The sequence below is a fragment of the Nelumbo nucifera genome, chromosome 3, assembly GCF_055504915.1.
Source record: "Nelumbo nucifera cultivar China Antique chromosome 3, China Antique-T2T, whole genome shotgun sequence".
In the NCBI taxonomy this organism is placed as follows: Eukaryota; Viridiplantae; Streptophyta; class Magnoliopsida; order Proteales; family Nelumbonaceae; genus Nelumbo; species Nelumbo nucifera.
The window spans coordinates 102,025,014-102,045,238 of NC_142651.1; the positions used below are offsets into that span (position 1 = coordinate 102,025,014).

A 20,225-nucleotide genomic window follows, 5' to 3' on the forward strand; every position below is an offset into this window, starting at 1 on the left:
ACTAATTTATTTAATTATTGTATATATAAGCAATTATATATACAAAATTCATATAAAATTAAAATTTTAAATTTTTTGTCATTTTTTTTAAATAAACAGCTTTGGCCCGGTGCACAGCCCGACCTGACTCAAGGCACGGTTCCGCACGGGCCTGGTCCATGGGCCGTGCTAGGCCGACCCCTAAATTTTTCACCGAAGAGGATGGCATGGCCCGTAACAACTGCAGGCCGTGCTATGCCGGCCCAACATGGCCACTTTACACCTCTAACCATCAATACCTTTTTATAGGGACGCAGCTGCAGCTGATGTAGATAAAGAGAAAAACGATTGATTGTGGATGAATTAGATAATATGGATGGAAAACGAGATAGATAACGATATGTCATTCATCTTCTTGCTACGCCTTGACCCTTGAATATTGAATTGAAAGTTGAGAGACCATAAAACACGTGAGGATGGAATTCCAAACTCGCGTGGGATGATTAGTAATCAAGTAATAAAGTAATGAAGTAAAGCATAGCCACACGTTATTTGTTTTTCGTCTTATTCTTTTCCTTTTTTGTCTTTGTTGGGCCAATGGACTTCGTGCGCATCAGGTCTATTGATTTTTTTTAACCTTGACAATAATGGCTCCTACCTGCACCATTCACCGTTTCATTCCTGCAATTCTTTTGATTTGGCAAGCGGTAACAGTGCTTAAAAACCAGGAAACCAGGATCAGTGGGGCTTTTAGAGTAGATCAAGATCGAACCAGTCTGACCAAGTTATTATCTTCAAGTTAATAGGAAAAATCTCACTGAAACTCACTTCAGAAATTTTAATTCCACCATACACCTACAACAATTCAAAACTTCCAACACCGCGCATTGTATCACTGCTCCAGCCAAAAAATCTTTCAAAAAAATTATAACTCTCTCTCTCTCTCTGTAATCCAGTGACAGTGAGGTCCATCTGGGCTCAATCTTTTTTGTATTATCAGATGGCAAGAACAAAACTTGGAAAGACCTAACAACCACCACTTGGGAAGGGGCTCCCTTCGAGATTATTACTTTAGGTCTGAGTTTATATAGTTCTATTTATTTAGTTAATAAAGTGAAATAATCTAACTAGTAACTACCATATTTTTTAGATTCTAACAACCGCATTTAACTCCTATTATATCACTTAAACTCCTTCATTAACTCTTGTTTACCATAATTTTGTTTCACCATATTAATTTCCTATTAAATTGCCTAAAACCATCCATTAACTCATGCTTATTGTTGCATTTAAGTCCTAAAAAATGGGAGCCCAAACCCCTGTCAACTTCCCTTTTTTAAATGCTACAAATCTCTGTCATCTTCCATTTACTCAAGCATTTAACTCCTATTAAATTGCATTCTTATTGGCTCATTCTTTGAACATGGGTTGCTCACATGATAGGCAACAGTTTTCACCATTACACTGTACTCTTAACATATTAAAATAACATGTTTCAAGGTTTTTAAAACCAACCCAGAGAATAAACCGGTCAGGGGTCCGGTTCCCGGGTCAAACGGTCCAACCGTTCAAACCAAATGGTCAGCCCATTCTAACAAAAAAATAAAAAACAGTCAAAAACAGTTAACTGCCTGGGTCAGCGGTTTGCTGACCAAAATCAACAGTTTTTGAGAAAATCCAGTTTTGGGGAAAAACGGAACCGGTCACCTGAACGATTCCCGGTTTTTCTGGTCCAACCGTCCGGTCCGGTCCGTTTTTGAAAACCATAATATGTTTTAACTTTTATACAAGATTCCTCTACCATTTACCATCATTTCACAATTTTCCTGTTAGCTTGAACTTGACATAAATTATTAAATTACATATGATGTGCTATCTATACCTTATTCATGGTAATTTGAGTTCTAGATCCAGTGTTATTGATACATTCTGTGGGATTTATGAGTTTCCTTGGCATATCCACACATCCAAATTTCCAACTATATTCATGCATTTGGTAAGCATATTGCAATACATATCTTAAAATTGACTTTATAATGCTCTTTACAATACCTATCCAGATAGATTGCTGAGTCCTTCCAAACCCAAATTGGCCCAATCCTCGATTGGTTGTTAAGCTATACAACTATGTCACTTGCTACCAGTAACAGAAATCATTAATGACATGATTACAGATGATACCAGTGTCTGTTGCAGTTTCCAAAAGGCAGAGATGATGTCAAGTCCCAATAAGCAGGCTTACAGTACTAATGACCAACTCAATGGTTCAGAAAGAAGAACCTCAAGACTGCAGAATCAGGGGCCAATGCTATAATATACTTTTGTCATCCCCTTCTTTATCCGAATTTGAGTAACCTGCCAGGAGTCATGAAAAGACAGCATGATATGAGACTAAATATTATCACCTAATAGCGAGAAGAATATCCAACCACCTTGGAACTAAGAGTAAGAGAGTTACTTGTCACAATTAGATAATAATGTATACATAAATCTTGCTCTCAAGGCATTGGAGTTTTGTCCTCTCTATTTGATCTGTCAGACTTCGTAAAAAAACACCAAACAAATTTCATCCTCCATACCAGTTCACTTGCCACTAGCAGTTTCAGTTTACCGCATGAGTAGCATTTTTACAATATCTTTAAGAACTACTGGAGAAATAACCCACTTCAGTTAGGGGATCAAGTAAATTGGTCATTGTATAGCCTGGCATGCCAAAACATACCAATTAGATGAATGCTTCTGGAAACTTATTCCATGAACTACTTATGCTAGTTCTTTCCCGGTGCCCAAACATTTGCAGGTAGTGTTCACATGATGAGATGACAGACCAAAATTCTTTAATGGAGTTGTTCATAATTTAGCTTGAAATAACAGATAAGAGTGACTCAACAAGGCTTATATGGATTTCAAAAAATTAATAATACTCAGGAGGCAGGTGATGGAATGATGGTGCAGGGTGCCAACTGGCTAGTTGGTAAGGTCTCTGGCTGGTTGTAGCAGACACTTGGGATCAAATCCCACCTGCATCAGGGTTAGAGGATTATGGATTTGGAGGATGGGCTACCCCCCATTGTGGGGGACCATATAAAATAAAAATAAAATAAAATGATGGAATGATGGTTATGATTTTGTATGCGGATTCCAGGCAGGAAATGAGTTCCTAAAAGCTGTTCTAAAGCTATGAGACTTAAGGATCTGAAACAAATCATTCAAGTTATCTTAAATCAGTAACATGACAATGGCATGAAATGGCTTTAAAAGGACTGCTACCATGTTAAAAGTGAAGATTACAAGCACAAGGATCAAGGGAACAATACAAGAGAAAAAGTGAATAGGTAGCTTAATAGTTTGATATAGAACTACAGGACAAGGGGTCTTTCATACTGTTACTTATCCAAAAAAGCCACCAAATGACACAAAAACAATAACAAAGATAGAATAGAAGGAAAATAAGTCCACTAGAATCAGTTCAGTAGCTCCAACAGGAGCCAAACACCTAAAAGCAGAAAGCATCAATACCTTATGAACATAGAGTCAATGCCAAACATAATACACTAAAATTTATTTGTTTAACAACCTCAAAGAAGTCCATATGAGTGCAAAGGGAGGATGCATGTAATGATGTCCTGACCCTACTTGTGTTAGGGTCAGACTTAATTGGGTTTCAGGTTGAGGCTGATTTGCACCAAACTTGACACATTGACATAGTGGCATAGTGGCATAGAAAAACTGCAAGATATAGCTATTGCTAATGATAGTTGTACTGTTCATGGGATGAGTTGGGTCAGGTTAGGTGATCATATTCCACTTGGTCAAGTCAGGTTCAGGTTGAGCCAAACCCATACCAAACCCAACCCATAGACGTTCTTAGGTGCATGACACTTGCTGAAATCTATACCACATTAATTGCCATAACATAGAAAATACTTGCAGTTAAGCAAACTAGCATCTTGATGATCCCAAGTCCCAACTATGCCATCTGGCTCAGTTGGTAAGGTCTCTGGCTGGTTGTAGTAGAGACTTGGGATCAAATCCCGTCATCACCAGGGATGGGGGGTTATGGGTAGAGGGGACAGGCCAGCAAATCTTGAGGATCCCACAAAATAATTGAAGCACTGTGGTGGGTGTAAGAACGTGTCCAGGGAGGAAGGCAGTGGAGAGATCAAGTTGGAAGAAGAAGAAGAAGAAGAATTGGCTGTGGATCAGTTAGGGGTGTTCATTTGATCAGTTCGGTTCGGAAATGGAACCTAACCGACATTTTGTTTAGGCCATTTTCAAAAACCAAACCAAACTGAATTCAATTCGGTTCGGTTCGGTTCGGTTTTAAATCAGTTAATTTGGTTAATTAAAATATTACATATATGTTATATTTGTACTAATATTTATTATTAAAAGATATCAACATTTATAATTAAAATATAAATATATGTATTTATTTCATTAATTCAGTTTTCAGTTCGGTTGAAAAACTTTCCCAAACCAAACCAAAAACCAATATTTTTTAAAATTATCAAACCAAACCAAACCAAAAATCGAATAAACCGAGCCAAATCGCCTTATTTGGTTTGATTTTTGGTTTGGTAACCAAATTTGAACACCCCTAGGATCTCTTAAGTGTATTTTTTTGATAAGCTATCTGTTAAGTGTATTGAGGTCCCCATGTGGGTAGGGGCCCTTTTTTTTATTTGATCAGCAAGAAAATTGGATTATATTAAAATGATAATCTACGTATAATATTTATAATATTTTACTTCTTTAAATTCAAGAACATTCTTTAGACATTGTTAGGAACCTGCCTAACTCAGGGCTCTTCGAGGGGCCAACCTCCTGAATTCTTGGAAGGAGAGAGAGAGAGAGAGAGTTTAATGCTGAAAGAGTCCTCTCTTCCTTTTCTGCTCTACTACTTATAGTTACAATCTTGACTGTTACAGCTGTTACAAGTGGCTGGTTAGTTGAGCTGATGTGGCCTCCTCTTGTAAAACTAACTAACTGCCTTCTGTTGGTCTGTTCCAACAGTCTTGACAATCCAATTGGATGTCAGTTGTTACAAGTGGATGGCAGTTATTACAAGTGGCTGGTTAGTTGAGCTGATGTGGCCTCCTCTTGTAAAACTGACTAACTGCCTTCTGTAGGTCTTTCCAAAAGTCTTGACAATCCCCCCTTCCTTTAGAGCGACCTTGCCCTCAAGGTCTAATGTAGGAAAATTTGATTGCAAATCTAAGTAGGAAAATTTGAGTCCATGTGCATGAACCATTGAATGCCTAGCACCACGTCTGCTCCACTGAGATGGAGAGGATATAGGTCCACCACAAACTGATGACCCTGAATCTTTAGTGGTAGGCCCCTGCAAATGCTATTGCAAGAGAGGCTGTTACCATTGGCCACATGAACCGTAAAGGTCGTTGTTGGTTCCACCGAAAGTCCCATTTTATTCACCAAGACTTGAGTTATGAAGTTAAGGGAGTTGCCACTGTCTATGAGGATTGACACTTGGCGTCCTAGAATCAGCCCTGCAACTCTCATTGTTTGAGGGGATGCAAGTCACGTAAGGGCTTGTAAGGATATTTCAGGCGTGCCATTGGACTATATTTCCCATCCTGGGTTAGATTCTCCGCACCCGGGGATGTCGTCTTCCTCTTCGGCATCTGTTTGGAGGAGAAACGCTTGTTGTTTCTTGCAGCGATGGCCCGGCCCAAATTTCTCTTCGTAGTTGTAACAGAGACCTTTGTCTCTGCGGGCTTGCATCTCTGCCCAAGTCAGCCGTTTGAAAGAAACCAGTGGGCCTGGGCCCAATACTCCTTCCTCCTTGTCTGGTGCTGTTGTCTTTTCTTGCTCCCTTCTTGCTTCTGGACCCCATGGTCGCTGCACCTTTCTTGCTTGGCTGAACTTGTCCTCATACAATCTTGCTAGTGTTGCCGCATTGATGGCCGAAGTGGGCTGCATCGCTTTCACTTCCAGTCACAGTTCTTCTTTTAGGCCGCCGACGAAGCTTCCCACCAATGCCTTCTCCGTCCACCCTTGGACTCTCACGACTAGCCTTTCGAACTCCACCTGGTATTCTTTTACTGATCCCACCTGCCACAGCTTTGCCAAATTTTCATCAAGATCTTCAAACCCAGATGATCCAAAACGGACAGTCATGGCGTCTGTGAAGTCTGCCCAGGTTTGACGAGGGTGCCCCCTTCGGTACCATTGAAACCAGAGGATGGCTTCCCCTTCGAGATGCGCAGAAACCAGAGCTACCCTATCTTGCCCTGATGTTTCATGGTAATCGAAATACCTTTCTGCTCTGAGAATCCAGGGAGTTGGGTCACCGCCTGAGAAGATGGAAAAGTCGATTTTGGCTATTCTTGTTGTCGCCCCTGTTCTGCGGCTGTTTTCATTGTTGCGCTCTTCTTGGCTTCCTCTGTCAATGTTCGTTGCCCCCTGCTCTAGTCGAAGGAGGAGAGCAATGAAACTTTCCTTCATTTCTTTGAGATCTGAAGACATTCGATGGATCTCGACTTCCATCTGATCCACTCGGGTGTCTACTGATGTGTTTCTTGTGTTGGTCATGCTGGCTCTGATACCAAATTGTTAGGAACCTGCCTAACTCAGGGCTCTTCGAGGGGCCAACCTCCTGAATTCTTGGAAGGAGAGAGAGAGAGAGAGAGAGAGAGAGAGAGAGAGTTTAATGCTGAAAGAGTCCTCCTCTCTTCCTTTTCTGCTCTACTACTTATAGTGTTACAATCTTGACTGTTACAGCTGTTACAAGTGGATGGCAGTTGTTACAAGTGGCTGGTTAGTTGAGCTGATGTGGCCTCCTCTTGTAAAACTGACTAACTGCCTTCTGTTGGTCTGTTCCAACAGTCTTGACAATCCAATTGGATGGCAGTTGTTACAAGTGGATGGCAGTTATTACAAGTGGCTGGTTAGTTGAGCTGATGTAGCCTCCTCTTGTAAAACTGACTAACTGCCTTCTGTTGGTCTGTTCCAACACTCTTGACAGACATTAAAGTAATATCAGCCTAGGTGGCCAGTTGTCAGGCACTTATTAAAGTCAGGCCTGGTAGATTATCTTGTAAACTGGGCTGAACCGGACCAGCACGGTCTGGGTCCGGGTCAGACTAACTGGGTTTATGGACTTTCATAAGCCCATTGTCTTACAGTGGGAGAACTTGATTGAATTGTTTCAAGCTGGATTTGTTGGGATGGTCCTTGTGCTTTCATTCAAAGACTTGATACACTTGGGCTTGAATCCATAGATGTATATTTTAGGTTCATGGATCCATCTTCACCATTTTCCTAACTTTCCTTTCTATCATAGTATTGTTGATTCCTCAGAATCTAAATTGCCATGGGGTTTACCCAATTGGAGAGGAGTAATTCCATGCAAATCAAGACAAACCTAGTACATTACAAATCAGAATTCACAAGGCACTTGGGATTCTGGACATCCAAATATAGCATATCAATATCCTTCCACCACAACCACACGTGGAAGACAAGTATTATATACAGAGCCACCTGCCTTGGTCTTCATGAAGATTCACTATCTACTTAAAGTACAGGCAGATTGGAAACACCACAGAAATGTGATGTAATTCTTCCTTATGTTTCATCCAGTGAGTGTGACCACTAAAAAGGCCTTGGCCATGTACTTCTCAAAGTTTATCACTGCAGTTAACAATTAATTCCACCGTTAAGAAGATGACAAAATGGATCTCAATGCAAAGAAACAACGAATTTGTCAATATTGAGGGCATTATATTTGGTTTTAGGATCTCAAAATGGAAGTGGTAACTAATGTGATAGATTCCTTAGTTGTGTAGGTCATAGAAACAACACCATGTAGACAAGAGTCATCTATGAGGTGGGGATCATAGATGCAGGAACTGAAGCCATCAATTCTTCTAATACATTTAGTATTAATTTTTAGTACCTCTACAAGGCTAACATGAACTGCAGTATTTTTCTTACATATTCTACCACACAGTTCATATAAAACTATAAATACAATGACATAAAGTAGGACAATATTTAGAGATACGAGGATGAAGACTAATTAACATTATAGAATTCTTTACATAGCTTTTACAAATTTTTATTTCACACAATACTATTTGGATCCAAAGATGGAGAAAACACAATCCATGTCTTCTTTGACCTTTTAAGGTGTTACTAATACATAAATAAAGATGGCATAAGGTTAGAAAATATTTGGAGATTGTAAGGATGAGAAGTCAAGGCACTCTAATATTAGTACCTTCAAGCTCCTGATGTCTGAAATATCTGCAACATGGGTCCCTCCACAAGGGCATCCAGGGTTTTCACCTAAGTTTACAATACGAGGAGAGCTGCTCTGCAAGAGTTGCACGTATTTGTAAAAATCATCCAGTTTCTTCCACAAATAAATAAAGAAATAAATTGGATCTTTGAGTAGAAGAGTGGAACATAAGCACCAAACTAGGCTGTGTATTACAGACACATATATAATGCCTGGATTGAGATGACAAACACCATCACTTCCTTTCTGAATTTACTTATTAAGTTGTAGTTAATGTAAATAATTTGAAAAAATGCACTTAAACTAATAACTTATATTTTGGAATGGCTAGATGAATTGAGACTCGGGTAAACATCTCTCAACCAAAGTTGCATTAAGGGCAAATCCAAGGTTCTTAGTGGTTACTGCCAAAGAATCAGAAATTACATACCATTACACAAGGAAAGAAAGCACAAAATCAATGCCACTAACCATAAGGAGACCTCTGACACCAAAGGGTACACTATCAATAAAGACTCTTTAGTAATTTGACTGACATGTACCAACTAATAATATGGATCATAGTGTTTGAGCAAGTATTCCTCCACTAAAAACATTATACCTGCTATTTCCTCTTTCTAAGCCCCCACCTTGGAACATTGGTTTTATTATATCCTTTGGATCATTTTGCATCCCCTACCAAAAAATACTTCATTTTTCTTGGAACTTAGATCACCTCCTAGTTGCTAATAGCTGCTGCATTCTAAAAGCCAATCATTGCCACTTATCTCCATGACAACACCCAAAACCTCCTATTCTACAGAAATGGATTCTTCCCAACATCTTAATCTGCAATATGTAACCCTTAAAAACTTCTCAATCTGTAGCAAGTAACTCATTCCTTCCAACTAAGTAAGGCAACCAACAGGGCTAACCAACTTGTTTGATGATAAGCAAGCTAATCTCAGTTCTCAGATGGAAAATCAAGAAAATAATAACAGTAGTTAACGCAAAATTTAGAAAGAGTTGTGCTAGGATTAGGACCTATTGGAGACAACTTTGATAAGGAAAACCAGTGGATAAAAGTTCTAAGATCCTTGCTTAGTTGACATAGAAACCAATGGATTTTCTTCATTTTTTTTTCCTTTTCTTGGGTGGCATTATTGTAAACAGTACTTAACGCAAAATTTAGGAAGAGTTGTGCTAGGATTAGGACCTATTGGAGACAACTTTGATAAGGAAAACCAGTGGATAAAAGTTCTAAGATCCTTGCTTAGTTGACATAGAAATCTAAAACCATGCCTCATTGTGATTTTTTTTTTTTTTGAAAGGTAAGGTAAGAATTTATTGATTAAGAAAAAAAAGGGTACAACAACTTCCCGGTACACCTCACCGGAGAAAGAGGGAAAAACTCATTACAGACTCCAAACTGACTGAGAGTGAAGCATCTGAAATACATTTTGATGCTTAAACTCAGGCCTAACTGACAACCAGGAAACAAGCTTACAAACAGATATCTGTATCAAATCATCAATATTTTTTCCTCTGTTGCAGAAAATGTGACTGTTTCTCTCAGACCAAATGGTCACAAGAATAGCCATAGGAATGGTGCCACAGATCAGCTTCCCCTTTCTCTTCAGGCCAGTCAGCTTCCAGAAGTAGAACAGGTTCTTGACAGAACTAGGCATGACCAGTCAACCCCAGCAGCTTTAAGAAAATGAACCCAAATCTTCATAGAAAAGTGGCAGTGGAGAAAAAGGTGGTCAATTGTCTGTGCTACTAGTCCACACAAAACCCACAATTAAGATCAGGGATCTGCAGCCCTCTCCTATCCAGGTTGACTCTTGAAAGACCCTTGTTTAGAGTCAAAACCCGCACAAGAAAGTTTGCCTTGGAACGGCAGATTGAGTTCCACACCTGTTTTCTTGGGAAGTCAGCAACCCCAGTCTTACTAAGCTTTGAGGCCATAGACTTGACTGAGAATATACCATCCGCACTCCACTTCCAGCTCCAATCATCCTCCAAATCGACTGAAATGCTTTGCCTCTGTAGAACTTGCATGAACTCCACAAACGGTTCCAGATACTAGTCAAAAAGGTTTCTCCTAAATAGAGGACTCCAGGAGATGGAGCCACCACTCATAGCATAGGAATCAGTAACTGAGATTTCTGGATTTGCAACACACTGATAAAGCAGCACCATTGGTCCTTCCAGAACTTCAGTCTGTTTCCTCTACCAATTTTAAAATCTAACCCAGTTGAGAAAACCGGGAGGGATTTAAGAATTCCTTTCCATAGGGAACAACCCCAATTCTGCAGAGGGTCCAAAGACCTCCAATATCCACCCCAAATTTAGCTGCAATTAGACTCCTCCACCAAGCATTCCTCTCAGTTCCAAATCTACACAACCATTTACTCAGGAGGGCAGTACTAAAAGTTTTTAATGTTCTTAAACCCAGACCTCCTTCCTCTAGAGGCAAGCACACCTGGTCCCACTTAACAAGATGAATTTTCTTTTCATCTTCCCACCCCCTCCAAAGGAAATTCCTCTGAAGAGCTTCCAATTTTTTAGCCACCTTGGCAGGGATAGGGAGAAAGAAAATAGGTGGGGAGATTTGAGAGAATACTCTTCAAAAGTGTCACTCTACCTCCAGCCAAGAGGTATTTGGCCTTCCAAGAAGCCAACTTCCTTTCCATCCTTTCAATTATAGGTTCCCAGATCGAGACAGAATTACATTTAGCTCCAAGGGGGAGCCCCAGGTATTTTACTGGGAGATAATTAACCTGACAGGCCAACACTTCAGCCAAGGATTCCAGGTTATCAACCTGATCGATAGGGAAGACAACACTCTTTCCCAGATCTACGTTCAGTTTCAGCCCAGTCACAACTTTAAACCAGCATAGAATTTCAAGCATCACTTCCAACTGATCAGGAGCAGCATCAATAAAACAAAGAGTGTCGTCAGCAAACTGGAGCATGTGAACTCCCCCCCCCCCCCAGACAGATTTTAAAACCATCCCAAAAACCTTCAGAGGCAGCTAGCTTACTGAATTGAGTGAGCACTTCCATCAGACAAATGAAAAGTAAAGGGGAGAGAGGGTCCCCCCATCTAATTCCTTTGGAGCTTTCAAAGAAACCCACCACTTGCCCATTAATGAGGACAGAGAATTTTGGAGAGGTGACACATACCTTTATCCAATTCCTCCACCTCTGACCAAAATTCATCTTTGCCAGGACAAAATCCAGACATCTCCAGTTGACATGATAATAGGCCTTCTCAATATCCAATTTGCATATTAGACCAGGTTTTCCATCTCTCCTTCTAGAGTCAATCAGCTCATTTGCAATCAAGACACTATCCAACATTTGTCTACCAGGGACAAAAGCACACTGATTTTCAGAAATTACATTCGATAGAACTTTTTTCATCCTCTCAGCCAACACCTTTGAAAGAATCTTATAGAAGCTACTTAGGAGACTAATGGGCCTGAAGCATAGTTGTCAAGGCAACACCTAAGCGGGCGCCTAGGCGTGTAGGCACTTTTTGGATCTTGCCTCACCCAAACGCCATTTGATGTATCTATAACATGTTGTAATTTTTTCATATTTAATATTTTTTTATATTTTAAGTCTATAATATAAATATAGACATGATGCACTGAATCATTATTTTTATTTCTTTCATATTATAATATTTTTTATTAATTTCTTGTCTTTTTAAGGTTTATGATAAATAAAATATACGAAGCTGAGAAGGTATAGCTTTTCAAGAGGTATCACCGTCAAGTTCCAACCTGTATGTCTTTGAAGAAGAAAGGCAAATCGATCACAGAAGGTATGACTTTTCGTTCTTCTTCTTCTTTTGGAACAAAAAACAGGGGCTCCGCCCCCTTCTTATTTTGGAACAAAAAATAGGGGCTCTGCCCCTTCTTCTTTTTCTTGTTTTGGAACAAAAACAGGGGCTCCACCCCTTCTTTCCTCCTCCTCCTCCTCTTCTTCTGTTGCTGCTGGAACAAAAAACAGGGGTTCCGCCCCTTCTTTTTCTTTTTCTTTTTTTGGAACAAAAACAGGGGCTCCGCCCCTTCTTCTTTCCTCCTCCTCCTCTCTTCTTCTTCTTCTGGAACAAAAAATAGGGGTCTATTTCTTTTTTTGGAAGAAAGATGGGGGCTCTGCCCTTCTATATTTCTATTTCAATAGCAAAATTGGGGTTCATCCCATTTTTATTTTATTTTTCTTTTAGACATTAAGCGACGCCTAGGCGACTAAGCGCTCCCTTGTCGCCTAGGTTCGCCTTGGTGCCTTGAAAACTTTGGCCTGAAGTCTTTTAAGTTTGTAGCTCCAGCAATCTTAAGAATGAGAGAAATAAAGGTATTATTCAGGCTTCTCTGTAGGGATGCCAAACTATGGAAGTTCTGAAACACACTCAGAAGGTCTTGCTTGATAAAGTCCCAACATTTTAAATAGAAAAGATTGGTCAAACCATCGGGACCGGGGGATTTCTCTGGCTCCATATTTCTTATTGCATCCTTAATCTCCTCAGTGAAAGGCCTTTCTAAGAGGGAACTCTGCTCATCTGGCAATCTCTTAAAAGGGGTATTCAAAGGAAGAGGTTTAAAAGTCCATGGCTCTTTATATAAATTTTTATAAAAAGCTGTAGCAATGACCTTGATTTCTGCATCTGTTTCTCCTACTCTTCCTTCACATTCCAGTTTGCTGATTTCCTTGAATCTGGTTCAGGCATTTGCCATTTTATGGAAAAAAAAAACTTGTGTTCCTGTACCTATAGCTAGGAGATTTTGGCCCTCTGCCTCCAACTGATCTCATCCTTGTGGGCAATCTTATATAAACTGCCTTAGCAAGATCTCTCTTCAACCTTTGATTTTGAGAAATAGGACCCACCTCTTCTTCTCTATCAATTTCCTCAATTAAGCTCAAGCAAGCCTTTTTTTCCTGTTTCCAGAGACTGTTTTCCAGCTTCCATACTTTAGCCTTCTCTTTAATCACCCCCAGTCTTTTTGCCAGTCTATAGGAGATCGACCTAGTCACATGACACTCATTCCAAGCCCCAACCTTCAACCTTTGATCTTGAGAAATAGGACCCACCTCTTCTGCTCTATCAGTTTCCTCAATTAAGCTCAAGCAAGCCTTTTTTCTGTTTCCAGAGACAACTTGTTTTCCAGCTTCCATACTTTAGCCTTCTCTTTAATCACCCCCAGTCTTTTTGCCAGTCTATGGGAGCTCAACCCAGTCACATGACACTCATTTCAAGCCCCTTTTAACAAGGGGATGAAACCCTCTTCTTCAAAGTAGGCATTTTCAAATTTAAAGGGAACCTTTTTTTCCTTTCTTGAGGGCCACTAATCAGTTGTATAGGACAATGACCTGAAACAGGCCTTACAAGAGCAACTTGTCTGAATTCTGGAAAAATGTCATCCCACCCTGACGACACAAGAAATCTGTCAAGCCTAACCAGAACAGGAGTCTCCTGATTATTAGTCCAAATTAACTGGGCACCAACCAAAGGTAAAGTCTATCAGACCAAAACTGTTAATGAACTCAGTGAACATATTCATCGATCTGGATCTCCTTCCCCTTGTGTTCTTTTCTTCAGCTGAAAGTGTCACATTAAAATCACCCCCTATCGCCCACAGGCAATCAAACACTCCTCTAGCCCTAGCTAAGTCCTCCCAAAACTCACTCCTCTGATTGTTGTCAGTTGGGCCATACACATTTGTGATTTGGCATTTCTCTCCACCTTCCAAATCCACCACTACTGAAATTGAAAAAATTCCAATCTACTGAGAGGTGACATTGCACTTCATCGGATCCCACATTATCACCAGCTCCCCCGCACTACCCACTGCTGGCTTCGAAAGCCATTTCACCTGACCATCCCCTCATAAACTTCTGATTACAGTGGCATCCATCAACTCCGACTTAGTTTCCTATGGGAGAATTATTTGAGATCTGGACCTTTTCAGAACATCACACACCACCACCCTTCTCCTTCCTGATCCTAAGCCCCTAACATTCCAAGAGAGTAAATTCAACTCCATTTAAAACAAAACAAGAGTAAACCATGGCACACACCCCCTACTAGTGCATTTTTTACCCCTCTTCCTGCCTTGTCATTCAGCCCCCACGTTAATCTTAGGATTTCCCGGCTCTTTATTGAAGTGGCTTCACCCTTCTTAGCTACAAGCTTTCCTCTCTCCAGTAAAACTCATTGTTCAATTCCCTCTAAATATTTTATTGTCTCTTCTTCCAGACCTCCCATCGAAACCCCCAAGAATTTTCCCAACCCCAAGAGTTTGAAGTTTACCCAAGAAGACGAAGAGGAGACACGGTTTTTCGCAGCCTGAGGTCGATGACCAAGTTGGCTGAGCCAGTTTGGTCCAACCAGAATCGGGGAGGAAGAGCTTGAAAAGTGGGTCTCTGGTCTGGGTTCACTACTCACCTTTTTAATTTGGTCTAAGCAAAGCGCAGGTGTTGGAGTCAGGTTTGGAGTCTTTAAGGTTAAGGTCAACCTTATACGGGTTTGAGTGGTCCATCCTAAAATATTCGGGTCTTTGGGAGAACTAGATAAATACCCCGGACTATGGGCCACCCCTGTACATGTCACCCTCTCCACATTTTGCACCACGTGGAGCTCTAACAGGCACTCTTTAACTAACTCTTTCAAATTTTCAATACTAAGAGGATTAGCATCTTGATTTAAAATTGGAGTCTGGGACCCTACCATCAACTTCCCCTTAAGTCCCCCATCTTGACCATCCAAAAACAAAGAGATCGAACGGTCACCCTTTTCCCTCCTTTTTCACCACCCTCACCTCTCGGTAACCCTAGCCGTCATCTCCCCCGCCTCCCTCCCCTGAGAAACTTGTCAGACCGGCAATGGATGGACTACCCTCATTGTTTTTCAAACAGTTAGGGCCTAGTCGTTTCCTCTTAACTCTTATCTCTTAATAGGAATCTTTTAACTTTAAGAGAAAAATGGTTGTTCGTTTCCTCTTATCTCTTAAAGTGCAATAATACATTTTTTTGTTTTCCAATGATCCCCCAAAAAAGACAAACAAAACTCTCATATATGGGGTCAAAGATATTTGATAATTTTCAGAATTCAGAATTAAAAGTTTAGAACAACATTCTCTGCATTCAAAGTTCAAAGGAAAGAAAAGTTCACCAATACCAATATACCTCTTAATGTAATTATTGCACTTTCAGATGTCAGACTTCAGAGCAAATGAGCAGGCCCTTACTCTCCCCTTCCTCCTCTAAGATTTTTTTTTTTTTTTGACAAAGCCAAATGTTGCCCTTGCTCTTTCTGGATTTTTTCACTCATCTTTTCTCCTATGACCCTTCTTCTGACCGTCAGAATTTTTTTCATGCCACACCCACACTGTGAAGATGGATTCACCAACAACGATTTCCACCTTCTCAGGAACACTACCTGCACGTCTCACTTTCATTCGTACCCACTCACAAGTCGCTAGTTCCTGAGGAGAATCATCAGTTTCGATAAACCCCCCACACACATCTCCAATCGCCTTCATTACACTTGGACACCAAAGCACCAATGGGAGACCAAAGATACGAATCCAGGACGATTCACCAGGTTCCTGATCACCTTCCGCTTCAGGACAAAAGCACCAAGCACTCACACCCCACTAGCCCAATAGCACACTAGATCTCCCAAATGTCCATGAACCAATTCTAAGGATCCGCGCCGCTTCAGCTCTCGAGGGAAAGATGAAGAGAAAGAGTTCATCCACCAACTTTTTCACCCTTACCCCTCCCACTTCTCTCCAAATCTTATTAACCCACATATCTACTTGCGGTAAATCCATCCCCTCTGGAATTCTTCCGACCAAACAGTTTTACAGGAAGCATCTTCTTGCCTCTACTCCCACCACCTCTGTATTAACAACCCATTTACCTTTGACTCTCATCAGGTCTGAATACCCAAACTCCAGCCATGTTCCCGCTGTCGCTGCTTTGCTGTAGGGAAACTCCTTTCTTACTCTTGCATCAACCCCTCCCCTCTTGTACCAATTATCAGCTTCCCAAAATCCCACCTTTTCGAAGATTTCTGGCGAAACCTCCTCTGTGCATCATGATAAACTTCTATGGAAAAGCTACCTAGCTCATCATCGCAAGCATCGCATCCTATTTTATGTCTCCTCTCCCTCTCTCTCTATCTGGACTGCAATTAGGAAACATGGGATGGTTCCACACAGGAACTGCACCTTCTTCCTTTTAAAATCTAATACCAATATACAAAAGCAGCAATTCATGATTCACAGATTGTGTGCTATGAACATTAACTACTCCTAGATAAATTCATCATTTCTGACCTTGGAAATGTAATCAGGTAGGCATCCACCACACAATTTGCAAGCTTCCTCATATGATAAAACAGCAGCAGAAACCTGAAAGTTGAATGCAGTGTTTGTCACACTCAATGAAGAGAGCAGGTGAGGCTGATAAAAAAAAAATGAAGAGAGCAAGTGAGTATACTATAAGAAAACTGATTCTGATGCACACCTTCCCTCCTTTAGATATTAACAAGTTTGCCTCTATCTCTAGTTCCTTCTGTTTATCTTGCTGTTCACTCTGTGGAATTGCTCCTTTATATTCAACAAATGGCCTGAAAATGTGACCTAGACAAACGTTAAAATGAGAAACCAGCTTCACATCCATATAGAAGAAATAAAGTATGCTTTATAAAAAGAAAGGATACAGAAAGAACAAAGAAGCTCAAATGATAATATTTCTGTTCTGAGATTGTTAAAAAATATCCAGCATAATTATTCTAGAAAGAGAAATTAATATGTTAGGTGCTATAAATCTGTGTCTTGCTGCTGTTCTGATACAATACCCATCAGGAAAATGATAGCCCTTCCCTGGCTCTAGATGCCCCAAACCTACATTTTGCATGCATATGTCTAACAAATGTCCTGCTGAATGCAACCTGCATAGAATAAGATAATGAATTAAACAAGTAAGTTATACATAAGTTCACAAGCTAATTATTATGGTTACCTAAAAAGAGGGTTAATTTTATATTTGTAACTCATGTGTTCTTGTTTTCATTAACTCAAGTGTAGGGTAATATGCTTCAGCAACACAATAATAATTTAAAATTAAATAAACAACTAGACAAAACTTCTTATAGAAATTAAAAGAAAAAGTAGCCATTACTTTAAAATTCATTTCCGCTAAACTATCTAAGTTCTTTTGGATCTATTGTGTTGTGCCTTGGATTCTTGGTTGTGGCCTGCTCCATTACTGGCACAACATTGATGGAGCAGAATCTAAAGGGGGTACAGACCCGACCAGTTTGCACTTATGTGTGTCCTGTATATATTGTACCTGTTTCTTGGGTTTGACAAGAGAGACAGATCGAGAGGGAGGGAGGGAGAGAGAGAGAGAGAGACGGTTTTGGGCATAAAGGGTGCTAGGGTTTGAGAGGTTGTTCATACTTGCACTACTTCATTGTTGATTATAGCGGATTTCTGCTCCTTCTCCCGTGGACGTAGACATCAAGGCCAAAACATGTTAAATTTCTGTGTCTGCTTCGAGTTACTCTGTTTTTTCGTTTCTTTCTATTTCTCTATTTGCCAACCATTTCAGATCTTGGGCTTATCATTTCACAACAAACACTAATCCTTCTAGATTTACTCATTTCCTTGTGGAATTATGAATATAACAGAAAACAGATCATGAACATAAAGGTCAACCTAGATTAGCATAGTTAATGATAAGTTTCTGATTAACTACAACCTTGCGATGGCAAAAGGTGAAGAAGGAAAATCACCAATTGAAAAAGTTCCTCCATGAGTCTGTTGTGCAAATAGCACAGCAGCTTAGGTAATCCGAATGCAAGGTTATCATGAATTCTCAATTTAATTATACATCCGCCAAGACAATCAATATATCATATGAACGCAGTGAATTCCCCCAAGGGAGGAAATCACAGATTTAGCAAATAATAACAGAGCTAGGCCGCGGAGCAGTTTTCTCTTTTCTTTTGAAACTATGTTAAAACCTTGTGCAGTATATAGTATCAGGAAACAATCCTCGCATCAGAGTGAGGACGAACATAAGTCAGACAACAGACTAACAGAGTTCACCTAAAACAAAGACTTGTGAAACTCAACATAGTGAGAAATGACAAGAAAATAAGAACACGGCCCACATAATTCATAATACCAAAAATAGCAGTATTTCATGTTGAAACGCTAACTCGTTTAATAGAACCGAGTAAAGAAGCCACAAAGAATAAGCTCCCGAGAAACTCATGCCTGGAATTGAGATTGCGTCGTGGCTCATCTACATGTAAACAAACTTCTCGCCCTTCCTCGAGTTCGGGACTGCAGTCTCCAGTAGAGTTCTCAAAAGAACCATAATGGAAAACCTATCAATAGAATGAATCTCAAAATGAGGCAACAAAGAACCCGAAAAAGAACCAGGAAACTATAATCCACTATATAAAAGTAAGGAGAGAGAGAGAGAGAGAGAGGAGGGGGGGGGAACAATTCGATTGAGTTGAGAAACGGCCACTCACCAATCCGTCCTTCAACCGAACGTCTTCCACGACGAACTTAAAATTCGAACCAGCGTCAGTGATAAAACCAGTATCCGATGGCTGACCACCCCCTTGGGGATGGAATATGGTGGAATCCAAGATGAGAGCGCGTCGACCATCGTCACCCTTTAGAAATCGAAATAGGGTTTATGAGATCACTCGGATTGGAAATATATGCTATTAGACCATGGACTCGATGCAAGAGAAAGAGAAAAAGAGAGACCTCTACGGAGGAGAGGAGGGCCGCCCTGCACTGGAGCTTCCACATGTCGTCGTAGTAAGCGAGCTTCGTCGCGCATAACGCCATGGTGCCTCAATCTCAATGCTTCCGGCTCTCTGGGAAGAAGACTTTGACGGTACGAAAGTAGAGTAACCCATTGGTCGGAAGCACGCTCAGTTTCAGTGTCCTTCAGCTGGAGCCTGGAGATTGGCCAGACCGCCGGTCGGTTCCCTGAAAGAAAAATTATATAAATTTGATATATATTTGGTTACGTGGGCGTTTATTGAAAAAGCGCCGCCACATTAAGCATTGGTGTCATTGCACGTGAAACTCGAGTTTATCAATTATCCACTAAAAATCTGAAATGCTTTTATTTACATGCACGAGGCATTTGGAAAAAAGCCAAATTTATGTTTGATTCCATTGGCATTTTTTTAACTCAATGTTTTTATTATTTGCTTGCAAAATCGAAAAAAATAATAATTGTAATTGTTTATGACAATTAAGTGTTATTAGGCATCACATCCATGATAATAGTGAAAAAGCGTTTAATAATTGGGAGAAGCTTTAAAAATTAACATCTCAAAATGGTAGGCATGCACGGAAACTGAAATCACATTTTTCTATTCTCAATGCATACGGAAAAATATGAAAGGGGAAATATTGACGTGGTGTCTATGTGGCATCGTTTATTGAATAAAGGCCCATGGTTCCAAACACATTCTTGTAGAAAGCAACTTTATAGGGTGTTACCTAAAACACCCATAAAATGTCTAACCAAATAAAAAAGGCAAAAAATGTTTAAAGTAGCGCTTTTCAGATAAACATTTATCTAAAAAAATATCTTTCAAGAAATGCCCACGGAACCAAACATATGCCAATGTTATTTTGATGGTTAAAACCAAATCCAAGATTGGGAGTGCTTATTCAAAATAGACTCAAAATAACAAATAAGCAATTGTTTTTGTTGGCATGGCAATTCTTTATGATGATGGTAAGTAATATAATTTTTTTTATATTTATATCTCCAGAAAAATTATTCTTATTTGTCACACTTATTTTTAGGAGTGTCAATTGGACTTGATTTGGTCCAATCCAATGTGAGTCCATTACAAATGGACCTGGTCCAATCCAGTTTAATGAATATTTTGGATTGGTCCAGAGACTGTCCAATCTATTCAAATTCCTGTTAA

The 20,225-nt window shown here is 40.0% G+C and overlaps 1 protein-coding gene across 4 annotated transcripts; it reads right to left on the reverse strand.

Annotated features, from left to right (window-relative positions):
* Window positions 1-1,971: 1,971 nt before the first annotated feature.
* Window positions 1,972-19,252, reverse strand: LOC104598985 (threonyl and alanyl tRNA synthetase second additional domain-containing protein). 4 transcript variants are annotated; one of them, XR_735456.3, is made up of 8 exons: window positions 19,036-19,251; window positions 18,792-18,938; window positions 18,529-18,641; window positions 17,103-17,195; window positions 16,769-16,871; window positions 16,579-16,653; window positions 8,225-8,315; window positions 1,972-2,334 (listed from the first exon to the last, which is right to left on the reverse strand). XR_735456.3 is itself a non-coding variant. In XM_010261331.3 (8 exons), exons 1-8 carry the CDS (start codon window positions 19,117-19,119, stop codon window positions 2,275-2,277), a joined length of 771 nt encoding a protein of 256 aa, XP_010259633.1. In that variant the 5' UTR covers window positions 19,120-19,249; the 3' UTR covers window positions 1,972-2,274. The 4 variants fall into 4 exon arrangements, 3 of the variants coding, with proteins under 3 accessions (XP_010259633.1, XP_010259635.1, XP_010259634.1); XM_010261331.3 differs by having other exon boundaries at window positions 8,225-8,320; window positions 19,036-19,249; XM_010261333.3 differs by lacking the exon at window positions 8,225-8,315 and having other exon boundaries at window positions 19,036-19,252.
* Between the last annotated feature and the right edge of the window lie 973 nt (window positions 19,253-20,225).